This window comes from Aquarana catesbeiana, linkage group LG03 (genome assembly GCF_042186555.1).
Source record: "Aquarana catesbeiana isolate 2022-GZ linkage group LG03, ASM4218655v1, whole genome shotgun sequence".
Lineage (NCBI taxonomy): Eukaryota > Metazoa > Chordata > Amphibia > Anura > Ranidae > Aquarana > Aquarana catesbeiana.
This window is the reverse complement of record NC_133326.1, coordinates 642,098,861-642,111,357: the sequence shown is the minus strand read 5'-3', so window position 1 is coordinate 642,111,357 and position 12,497 is coordinate 642,098,861. Positions and strand designations below refer to the sequence as shown.

Genomic DNA, 12,497 nt, shown 5'->3' with positions numbered 1-12,497 from the left:
GTTCTGGTGGCAACCGTCTCCAAGGGCATTTCTCTCTCACTACCTGTTGCGCCTATGTGACCTCACAATGGGACACAAATGGTAAAAAAAAAAAAGAATGTGGTTTTAACTCTTCCATAATTTAGCCAACACGGAAAAAAAAGTGCTTGCTTTATATATACTTTTTATACATAACTAGAACATCTAATAGGGTTATATCATTGCATGAGATTTCCCCTCACTTCCTGTCTTAGTGTCACCAGAACAGGAAGTGGGGGAATTTCACCGTGGGGAAATAGCTTGTAATTGTTGCCTTATAATGTCTAAATTATAATATTTATTTTATATATATATATGTATATATATATGTATATATATATGTATATATATATATATGTATATATATATGTATATATATATATATATATATATATATATACCATTGCTGGCTATATTCCCACAGGGAGATTCCCTCACTTCCTGTTCTGGTGACATCAAGACAGAAAGTGAGGGGAAATCTCCTGCAATGACATAAACCTGTTAGATGTTCTAGTTATGTATTATACTAAAGTATATATAAATCAAGCATTTTTTTCTCCATTTTGGCCAAATTATGAGTTTTTCCCCCACATCTGTGTCCCACGGGGTGCAGGAAAAAAATTGCTTGATTCCCCTATTAACATAGACAGTGTCGATGGGGGAAACCCTGCTGTGGAGCCATTGTATTCTCCCAGTGGGGGGGGGACCGCCCCTGCCAGGAGAACACAGTAATTATTGCCAGTGGATACAAGAGCTGCTAGTGATAATTATATGTAAAATCTGACAGGCTGGTCGTACTCAAGTTGATTGATCGATTAACTTGGGTACATTCAGCCTGCCCGTACATAGTTTGAATCTCAGCCAGTCTCTGCTAAACAGCATTCAAACCATCTATGGCCGGCCTTATTTGCACTCTAGCTGCAATCTTCACAGGGGCCGATCCAGTTTTACTCAGCAAGGGATCTGTCCGTGGATTCCTTGCTGAGCTGAGTGGGCAACTGACAGATCTGTGTCTGCTTATGCCGTCAGTTTACACCCAACTGCCCTCTGGCCAGATGGAGGGGAATGGGGGCCCTTCCCTCTTTTCTTTTTGCCAGATCAGATCAGAGGCAGGCGGGTGTAAACGGACACATTTCCATTTAAATCTGCCGATCCATAGAGAACAATAGGCGGTCCCATCAGGTTGCCTAAAAAAAAAAAAGGAAAGAAAAGAAAGGATAGGAGGACCCGATCAGACCACTCATGTGAAAGGGGCTTGAAAAGCAATCCGCGTGGATTGCTTTTGAGAGCATTGGCTAGTTTAGTGAACCTGGACTAATAACAGTCACTGTAATGCTGCCCATATTGCTGTCCTTTTAACATGGTGACATAAGCTGGCACCTATGCTGCACATGTGTAATGTCACTTTCACTCTGCTAAAAGGACAGTTATAGGTCTGGCAATACAGTGATTGATATTAATAGGGGAGCACAGGTTGTGCACTGTACATGTCTTCTAGCAGCTTCAGGGAAACACTTTTTTTTTCACTTACCTCAATCTCTGCAGCAGCTTCTTTACTTTCTGTCCATCCCACCAACACAGGAACCACGAGGCTCTTCAGTGATGGACAGTGCACTCTGTGTACCTATTGGCTAAGGAGGCAGCAGGAGGCAGAGCAGCCTGCCTCCTCAGCCAATGAGCAACTGAAAGGCTGTTTAGTCCCTCCCTCATACCATCTCCCGAGTCCCAGCCGTGCCAGTTTACTATCCTTAGCCTACGGCCGCTTCTCTCCTGCAGACCTGCTCTATATCTTCTCCGGCTCCTCTCTCCTGCACACTTCCTGGTTGCCGCCAAGCACCTGCAGACACTCGGGCCCGGTACATGTGTATCGGCTGTACCCCCCTGATGGCGGCCCTGCCTGTGCCCATCAATGCAGCCTCACTGTGCCCATCAATGCAGCCTCACTGTGCCCATCAACACAGCCTCACTGTGCCCATCAACACAGCCTCACTGTGCCCATCAACACAGCCTCACTGTGCCCATCAATGCAGCCTCATTGTGCCCATCAAAGCAGCCTCACTGTGCCCATCATCAATGCAGCCTCACTGTGCCCATCATTGCAGACTCACTGTGCCCATCAATGCAGCCTCTTTGTGCCCATCAATGCAGACTCACTGTGCCCATCAAATGTAGACTCACCTGTGCCTCGAGTCTACACAGCATGGATCTCCTGCTGTGTCACGGAACTAGGGTCTGCAATGTTCAGTGGCTGGCAACTGTAACAAAGTCCTGTCTCCTAAACCGGTGGTGGCTCCTGTGATAGACAGAACACTGATCCAATGCCAGGAAATGTAATCAGTGTTCCGTCTATCACAGGTCCAGTCTAGGAGGCGGGACTTTGTTACAGTGGCCAGCCACTGAACATTGCAGTGTGTGAGGTACACAAGAGGTGGAGGAGGGAGGGAGGGGAGGACTCTGCACCTGAGCCTCCCAGGATCGGCCCTGGGTGCTACTGCAGCCACATCGCAAAGCAGCCCCTGGGCAGGCAGCCTCCTGGGAAATTTCCCTGTATCCCGGTAGGGATGCTAACGGGAACAGCGTTCGTGCTGTGGAAAAAGTACAGGAACACCGTTCCCATGCGTTCCTGCAGCACTCGAGCCCACACTGGTGTAGCGCCTACCCCACATTTCCGGGGGTCTGGTGGTGACCCCCAGAGACAGAGAGGGCCGACATTCCTCCTCAGGGTGCAGGTTACTAGGCATAGTGGGTGATGTACAAGGTAAAAAGATGAGCGCCAGTCACTTTTATGCTTGAACAAAGAGAAGTTTATTTCTCACATACAGGAAAATGTGGGAGAGAGGTGATGGGGCCCAGGACACCCATAGTGAAAAATAGTAACGATCAGCAGACAGGCAGACTCATTAGACAAAGGGTGACAAAAGGCAGACAGCAGTACAGGAAAAGAGCCTTTAAGCTGAACCAGCACATCTGTACTTTGTAGAATAGGCTGTCTCCTATAGTAACTGAACTTAACTCACGACACCATATGCAGATTCCTTTGGATGAGTTCTTTATTGAAGTCCTCCCAGCCACTTGATAGTCCCCAGCTCACGAAGAGTCACCGCTGGTGCTTTCTTAGAACTCCATCCCTCTGAGTATTGCCTCCAGGTAGTGAGCAGGCTCTCCCTTGCAGAACCTTGAGCACATGGTTAGGCCTCAGGCTGTTCCTCACACACCCACCCAGACCTAGATCACCTGACTCTCTCCAAATAAATACCCTTTCCCAGCATTCATAGCAGCCAGTCTGATTGGCAGAGAAAATGTATGTTTATCCATAACCTGAATTCATTGTAGCTCATACTTATGTCAAAGGCAACAGTGCCACCCACTGACAAAACGGAGAAGCCACAGCTGAAACAGAATTAGGGGAAAACCCATTTAATCCAAAAAAAACACAAATTACCCAGGCTAGCTACCACCCAGCATAGCTAAATTTACCTGTAACCCTGTTTAAGGACGAGGGTGCTACACCAGGACAAATAAAGAGGGAGAATCTCCCTTTTGCAAATTTTTGATCTGGCTGTAACAGATCACGATTTGTATTTCCAAAGTGGTTTGGCAATCAGGCAAGGCCTGAAATCTGTAACCGGTGTTGGTGAAAGGTGTGTCAGACTTCCCCATGCAGCAGCAAAGTTTCGTATTAAGTATAGAAAGTTTACCTGCAAGATTCAGTATTTGGGTCCTATTGTGCGTCCCGTGCTTGTTTTCTACTATACATTGGTAATTTCCTAGATGACTCATTTGCAGACTCTTGATGGTAACAGTTCGGTTATCAGCCGAAAACTGTAGGTCAGAGGGAGGCGTTTTCCAGCTGTAAGTTGGATCGGGAACGCCGTCAGCCTCACAAGTTATCTCCACCTTATCTCCTTCTCCATGTAAAGGTGGACTCAGTTTTATGCTTGATACTTTGGGTTCATCTGAAATAAATTCATTAAATAACATAAGTGTAGAATTAGCTGTATATGGAAAGACAAAAGAGTAGATGTTTGATCGCCAGTACAATAAATATCCCCATTACAGTTAAAACCAACTGCTTATTCACTTGTTATCAAACAGGAAGAGAAATATTGATTTAAAGGGTTAATCACCTTTACTGACCTTTGCCAAAAGCATCCCTATGTATTCCTGTACCCTCAGTACTTTATATGCAGTGCTCATTTTTGCAAAAGAATGCTTACTTTTTAATCTGCCCATTCCATTGCTGTCCCCTCTCCATCCTGCAGATGGCAGTACGTACCAAGTGTTGGATGCGTGGTCCCATAAACCTGCGAACAAGCTTCATTCCCTATGCACTCATGCACAGTTTGCTCTTTTTTGCAGCTCAGCATTCTACGAGAGCGGTAGAGAGCGATACCTCCTGCCATTTGCAGAACAGAAAGTGAAGGGCACTGGAATAAGTACCATAAAAAGTTGGCATTCTTTTAGGCCTCATTCGGACTGGCATACTTAAGCGTACATTCCTGTGAAGGGCCATGCGTTGCATGCACAGGATGAACAGGTGTTTTGTGCATCCCCAATCAGGCAGTCCCATTCGGGTCTCTGCATAGACACAGCCGCTGCTCCCAATTTGACATCAGCGTGAGTGCGAATGTATGTCCCCAAATGCAGTTTGAGTTCGGGGACACACACCTGGAAGGATGTCAGATTGGGAGCACTGGCTGTGTCCATGCAGTCGCTGCATTCAATATACGTGTATGGGACTGCCTGCACATAAATAAATGGAACACCTGTGCATCCTGTGCGGGCAAATACAGCCCTTTACATGGAAGTACATCTGTGTGAACAAAAACTTACAAAACAGCATATTAATGTACTATATATTAATGTGGGGGGGGGGGGGGTCTATGATCAGTGGGTGTAGAAAATGTTCCAACATTAGTGAAAATTAGACTTGTGCACAACAGAAAATTTTGTTTAGTTTCGGTTCGTTGTCATTCGTAAAATACATAATTTTGTTCTGTTATATTCGTTATGTTACATTAATACGTTTTCAGATAATTCGTTATTATTCGTAGAGTGTCGATATTCGTTATACTGAATCTCAAATCATGTCGAATGCATTAGTTATATGCGCTATAATTTCCTTCGTATTCGTTAAAATTCGATATTTATGTATGTATATTGATTCGTGATAATGATTCGTAGTTTGGAAAGTTGTTTGTCTATTGAATCTATTAACGCACACAATGACAATATCTCTTCTTCTCTGCTCAAATACAATACAACACCCTTCTCACTCAGTTCTCAGGAATGCACTTTGCCAGTAATCCAACCTCCAGAGCAAAATGAATCAGCTGATTGGACTGTAAGATTTACTTTGAGTTGACCTTTTGTTTCATTAGATCTTTAACGAATTACCGAATCATGTCGAATTCATTCGTTATATTCGCTATAATTTCTTTCGTATTCGTTGAAATTCGTTATTTTTTTATTCGGACATTTGTATTTCCAAAGTGGTTTGGCAATCAGGCAAGGCCTTTCGGGTGCATCCGAATGTCCGAAAGATGCAAAATTCGGCCGAATTTTGATTCTTTGCAAAACGAATTGCACAAGCCTAGTGGAAATAAACAATGCCTCAGACTTGGTGGTCAGTGGGTGTTATTAAAACTTACATAGCATCTGTGGTCAGTAAGGAGAGAATGGTTCCCATTGTTGGTGTCAGTGGAAGGAATAGTGGCCCATTGTTGGTGTCAGTGGAAGGAATAGTGGCCCATTGTTGGTGTCAGAGGAAGGAATAGTGGCCCATTGTTGGTGTCAGAGGAAGGAATAGTGGCCCATTGTTGGTGTCAGAGGAAGGAATAGTGGCCCATTGTTGGTGTCAGAGGAAGGAATAGTGGCCCATTGTTGGTGTCAGTGGAAGGAATAGTGCCCTCATTACTGGTGTCAGTGGAAGGAATTGTGCCCCATCATTGGTATAAGTGGGAGGAATAGTGCCCTATCATTGGTGTCTGTGGAAACAATAGGGCCTCATCATAGTTGTCAGTGGAAGGAATAATGCCCCATTGTTGGTGTCAGGGAAAATAATAGTGCCCCATTGTTTATTGTCAGTGGGAGGAATAGTACCTCATCATTGGTGACAATAAGAGAAATAGTGTTCCATTGCTTATATAAGTGGGAGGACCAGTACCCCATCATCGGTGTCAGTGGAAGGAATAGTGCCCCATTATTGGTGTTACTGGGAGGAATAGTACCCCATCATTGGTGTTAGTGGAAGGAATAGTGCCCCAATATTGGTGTCAGTAGGGGGAACAGTGCCCCATTGTTGGTGTCAGTGGGAGTAATTATAACCCACTGTTGGTGTCAGTGGAATGAATGGTACTTTACCATTGGTGCCAGTGAGAATAATGCCCTGTACACACGGTCGGACATTGATTGGACATTCCGACAACAAAATCCATGGATTTTTTTCCGATGGATGTTGGCTCAAACTTGTCTTGCATACACACGGTCGGACAAAGTTGTCGGAAAATCCGATCGTTCTGAACGCGGTGACGTAAAACACGTACGTCGGGACTACAAATGGGGCAGTGGCCAATAGCTTTCATCTCTTAATTTATTCTGAACATGCGTGGCACTTTGTGCGTCGGATTTGTGTACACAGGATCGGAATTTAACCGATCGGATTTTGTTGTCGGAAAATTTTATAGCCTGCTCTCAAACTTTGTGTGTCGGAAATTCCGACGGAAAAAGTCCGATGGAGCCTACACACGGTCGGAATTTGTGACAACACAATCCGATCACACTTTTTCCGTCGGAAAATCCGACCGTGTGTACAGGGCATAAGAGTCTCCAAGGGTTGTATAAGGGCAAACAAAGGGTTGCATTCAGTCCACATGCTGCAATTTGTCCACTGCTGTAATGCATAGGGATGCTTTTGGTAAACATCAGGTAAAGATGCCCTAACCCTTTAATACTACAAACAGGGCCACCTCTGCCCTCACCTCTGTTGTATGGATTTTTTCATTCTTTCCCCAGTGTGAACAGCACATACAGACATCATTAGGGGATGGGAGAAAGAGTGGCCCCACCTACTGCTTTGCCCAGGTTTTCAGCAGAAATCAGAATAGAGTAAATATTATGTAAGGCGCCTTGTTTTTAAAAAAAATATTTTCACCTTTCACTTTTTTATTTCTTTTTTTAACTTTATTTAAGTGTCACAAAAAGACACTTCATTTTAATACATGCACTGCAGCGGGTTGCAACACGCTATGGCGTAGTGACATACAATGCAGACATGCTACAAGTTTATGCAGTGCACCGCATCACACTTCAACACAGCCTTATGCCAAATAATAGATTTCTATGTGCCCTCGCGTTGAGCCTGCGTTGATCTCTGCAGATGCACTGCTTAATGGATATGGCATGAACGAGTCCTAACACGTCTACCTATAGCCTCTACAAAAATTTTTTTTTTTTTTAATGGTAGGCTGACCCTTTATATTGGCTCAGCACTGCAACAGAACTGAATAAGAGAATAGGGAAGAAAGATAAAATATAATTCTACATAAATTCACAGGACAATATTTTTTATAGTGTCAAAGCATTAGGCCCGAATATTAAAGGCTGCCAGGGATGGTTTCCATTGATTTTAATCTCAGCTCCAAGAAAAAATGTCGAACAAATCTAAGATAGTAATAAAAATGCTAATATAAATTGTAATAAAATGATACAATTTTCCTTTTTAACCACTTCAGCCCCGGAAGATTTGGCTCCTCAATAACCCATGCCATTTTTTGCAATACAGCACTGCATCGATTTAACTGACAATTGCGCGGTCGTGCGACGCTGTATCCAAACAAAATTGACGTCCTTTTTTTCCCACAAATAGAGCTTTCTTTTGGTGGTATTTGATCATCTCTGTGATTTTTATTTTTTGCGCTATAAACAAAAAAAGAGCAACAATTTTGAAAAAAAACACAATATTTTGTACTTTTTGCTATACATATCCCCATTTTTTTTTTAAAAAAGCTAATTTTTTCCTCAGTTTAGGCCGATATGTATTCTTCTACATATTCTTGGTAATAAAAATCTCAATGAGCGTATATTGATTGGTTTGCGCAAAAGTTATAGCGTCTACAAAATAGGGGATAGATTTATGGCATTTTTATTATTATTATTTTTTTTACCAGTAATGGGGGCGATCTGCGATTTTTATCAGGACTGCGACATTATGGCGGACACATCGGACACTTTTGACACATTTTTGGGACGATTGACAATTATTCAGCGATCAGTGCTATAAAAATGCATTGATTACTGTGTAAATGTCACTGGCAGGGAAGGGGTTAACACTAGAGGGCGATCAAGGGGTAACTGTGTTCTAACTGTGGGGGGGTGGGTGGGACTGACTATAGGAGATGACAGATCATGGTTCCTAGCTATTAGGAACTCACGATCTGCCTCTCCTCACAGAACAGGGATTTGTGTGTATACACACACACACGTCCCTATTCTGCCTCTCGTGCCCAGGATCGCGCGCGGCTGGCGGTCATCGCCACAAGCATCGGCACCCGTGCAGTGCAGCGAGCAGTGCAGCGTGCAGCGCACGCGCCTGCTATCCGCTTAAAAGGAGCCAACGTACAGCTAGGATTGCTCGCAGGATCGTGCCGACCTGCCGCAGTACCGCAATTATCAAGAAAAAAATAAATAAATAATAAAAAAAAAAATCGCAAAATTGCAATAAGTGTATATTGATTGGTTTGCGCAAAAGTTATAGCATCTACAAACTATGGGAAAAATTTATGGCATTTTTATTATTACTATTTTTTTTACTAGTAATGGCGCTGATCTGTGATTTTAGGCAGTACTGCGACATTGCGGCGGACAGATTGTACACTTTTGATATTTTTTTTGACCACTGACATTTATACAGTGTATATGCTATATGCTATAGTATGCTATAAAAATGCACTGATTACTGTGTAAATGTCATTGGTAGGGAAGGGGTTAACACTAGGGGGCGATCAAGGGGTTAATTGTGTTCCCTAGTTAGTGTTTCTAACTGTATGGGGATAGGACTGACAGAGGGAGGAGACATATCACTGTTGCTACCTACTAGGAACCAAATGATATGTCTCCTCTCCCCTGACAGAACAGGGATTTCTGTGTTTACACACATAAATCCCCGTGCTGGCTCTCGTGCCCGCGATCGCGCACATCAGATCCCCCACTGCGGCGAGGGCACACCTCCTGCGGCTCTTAAAGGATACAACGTGCCCATAGGTTGTTTTGCACAGCCGTGCCATTCTGCTGATGTAGATCGGCGTGAGCCCGTTGGCAAGTGGTTAAAATGTGCTCTCCGTCATTCAGGCTTTTAACTCTATGCTGCCATCTACTGGTGATCTAATAGAAATGCCATACGTTTTACTTTCTCCATGAACAGAACTATAATCCTGGACTGCTGGAGCTGGAAATGTACCTGATTTTGACATCCCTTAGTCATATGGCATATAAACAGACAGAGGTTTGTAAAGAAAGCTCCAGTGTGGTCACAGCTTATAAACAAACCTCCAGTATGGTCATATGATATATAAACAGATAGAGCTTTGTAAACAAACCTCCAATGTAGTCATATGGTATATAAACAAACCTCCAATGTAGTCATATGGTATATAAACAAACCTCCAATGTAGTCATATGGTATATAAACAAACAGGTTTGTAAACAAAGCTCCAGTGTGGTAACATGGTATAAAAACAGACAGAGGTTTATAAAAAAATACATTCTCCAGTGTGCTCACATGACATCATATACTGTGTAGTGTGGGCGAGGGGGCGCCATGTTGTTTTTGCTTGATGCTGCATGATATATGATGTCATGTATGATGTCATGTGACCACACTGGACCTTTTTTTTATAAGACATCCTGGCCTTCCCATTCTTAAAGTATATCTAAGGATGAATCTTTTTTTTATATTAGTTTTGGATGGAGTGACACCCATCAGGTTCTTAGTACTGTCTGTGCCCCTGTTATGGAGATTCATCTAATTGTCCTCTTTACCAGTATTACTGAGACTGAAATAATAGAAGATCCCAAATTGTGTTATCACCAAAACACGAGTAGAGGAGAAATCTTCCAATGAGGACACCAATTCCAGTCACCCTGGTGACAACCTGGGATTCCCTCACTTTGGTGGGATTTCATTCCACTTCCTTTTTTGGCTGTGGGACAGGAAGTGAAGGGAAATCACCACAACGGGACAACAATGGCAAGAAACTGGCAGCAGTTATAAGCTTCTATTGATCTATCCATAAAAGATATTGCCTATTGTATTGCACAACCTTTATTGCTTAATAGATACTTACACTCTACAGACACGTTTACCATCTTTCTATCCTTGTCAAAGCTCAAAGCAACGCAGGTGTACATCCCCGTCATATTTCTCATTGCTGTGAATTTCTCCTCAACCTCATAGGTGGTGGTGTTTTTCGCACAGGTCACTTTTGGTAGGGGGTACCCTGTGGCCCTGCAATAGAAGCTGTGCTCCTTTCCCTCAATCCACACCAACTTGTCAGGACAGTCTGTGATCTTAGGGTCAGCTGGAAGACAATGCCAAGAGATGAGAATGGTCAGTGATAATGGCAAAATGCAGGAATATGCAGAGCAATATTTATGTATAACACAGCCATAGACCCAACTGAATAATAATAATACCATTTCATCATCAAGTGTAACTAAACCCAACAACAAAAATTATTATTATTATTATTCAGAATTTATACAGCTGCCAACACTTTGCACAAAATAATTGATATATATTACAGCTTACCAATCTTTGAATGTGGTGGCTGTATTCGTTTTCTTCTAGACTAAGTACATTTTCTGCAAGTACAGAAAAACAACCCTTCGAAAAATCCACTGAGCTGTGCATTGAATTGACACCTCAAACAACGTTATCAACTTTGCCAGTTCTTTCTGTGAACTATAGGACATCCTCTCTCCATATAATGGGGATAGAGGAGAGGGGGAGAGGTGTTCTGTAGTTCTAACAGCCTGTCCTAGGATGACAATGCTTCTCCTCTATAGAGACAGTACAGCGAGTGAGCAGTGTCATTCTAGGGCAGGAATTGTATTACTCTCAGGATCACCAGATGAGAATTAGGCTGGGTTCACACTGGTCCGACAAACGCTCCGACATTGGGAGCTCATGTCGCATGACGTGTGAAATTTAATGTTTCCCTATGGGAGCCGTCCTAACTGGTCCGACACAAGTCGTTCCGACTTTAGAAATGCTCCCTGTACTACTTTGGTCCGACTTTGATCCTACTTCAGCCTATTGACTATCATTGAAGTCGGATCAAAGTCGGATTGCCGTCTTGCATGATCCGACTTCGGCACGCGACTTGTGCTCAGATGTTCTTGAGGGGGAACTCCGCGCCAAATTTTAAATAAAAAACCGGCATGGGTTCCCCCTCCAGGAGCATACCAGGCCCTTGGGTCTGGTATGGACCTTGAGGGGAACCCCCTACGCCGATAAAAACGGCGTGGGGGTCCCCCCCAATCCATACCAGACCCTTATCCGAGCACGCAGCCCGGCCGGACAGGAATGGGGGTGGGGACGAGCGAGCGCCCCCCCCCCTCCTGAACCGTACCAGGCCGCATGCCCTCAACATGGGGGGTTGGTGCCTTGGGGGAGGGGGCGCGCTGCGGCCCCCCACCCCAAAGCACCTTGTCCCCATGTTGATGAGGACAAGGGCCTCTTCCCGACAACCCTGGCCGTTGGTTGTCGGGGTCTGCGGGCGAAGGGCTTATCGGAATCCAGGAGCCCCCTTTAATAAGGGGGCCCCCAGATCCCGGCCCCCCACCCTATGTGAATGAGTATGGGGTACATGGTACCCCTACCCATTCACCTAGGGAAGTGTCAATAAAAAAAACCACAGTACACAGGTTTCAAAATTAATTTATTGGGCAGCTCCGGTATCTTCTTCCGACTTCTCCCGGTGTTCCGCCTCTTCTCCCGGGCCCCGCCGCTATCTTCTTCCAGCTCTATTGCCAGCGAGGGGCCCGGTCTGCTGCCGCTGTCTTGTCGCCGCTGTCTTGTCGCCGCTGTCTCGCCGCTTCTTCTCTTCATCTCTTCTTCCGATGTTGACACGACGCTCTCTCCGGCTGGAATGCTCTCTGTGCGCTCTGCTCTGACTTATATAGGCGGTGACCCCGCCCCCTTATGCCATCACAGTCCCTGGGCATGCTGGGACTGTGACGGCATAAGGGGGCGTGGTCATCACCCGATGATCTGTGCTATAGGAGACTGAATACATGTTACATGAGACTGCTAGAGATCACTGTCAAAAATTCTGATCAAAACCTAATTATTCCTACAAATGCCCCCTCCCTCCTCCTAACACCTATTCTGACTATCTTGTATAAGAAAGATTTAAACTGAGGGATAAAAGTATTTGATAACCTGCTGACTTTGTACATTTGCCCAAAGAAATGATCAA

At 44.3% G+C, this 12,497-nt stretch overlaps 1 protein-coding gene across 1 annotated transcript in view; it reads right to left on the bottom strand.

The window, feature by feature from the left end:
• LOC141133284 (intercellular adhesion molecule 5-like) overlaps nt 1-12,497 on the bottom strand; it is an 82,046-nt gene that overhangs the window by 11,089 nt on the left and 58,460 nt on the right. The window contains exons 3-4 of the mRNA XM_073622558.1: nt 10,362-10,595; nt 3,717-3,974 (exon numbers count right to left, since the gene is read on the bottom strand). Coding sequence (XP_073478659.1) covers nt 3,717-3,974; nt 10,362-10,595 — 492 coding nt within the window. The remainder of the gene's footprint in view (nt 1-3,716; nt 3,975-10,361; nt 10,596-12,497) is intronic.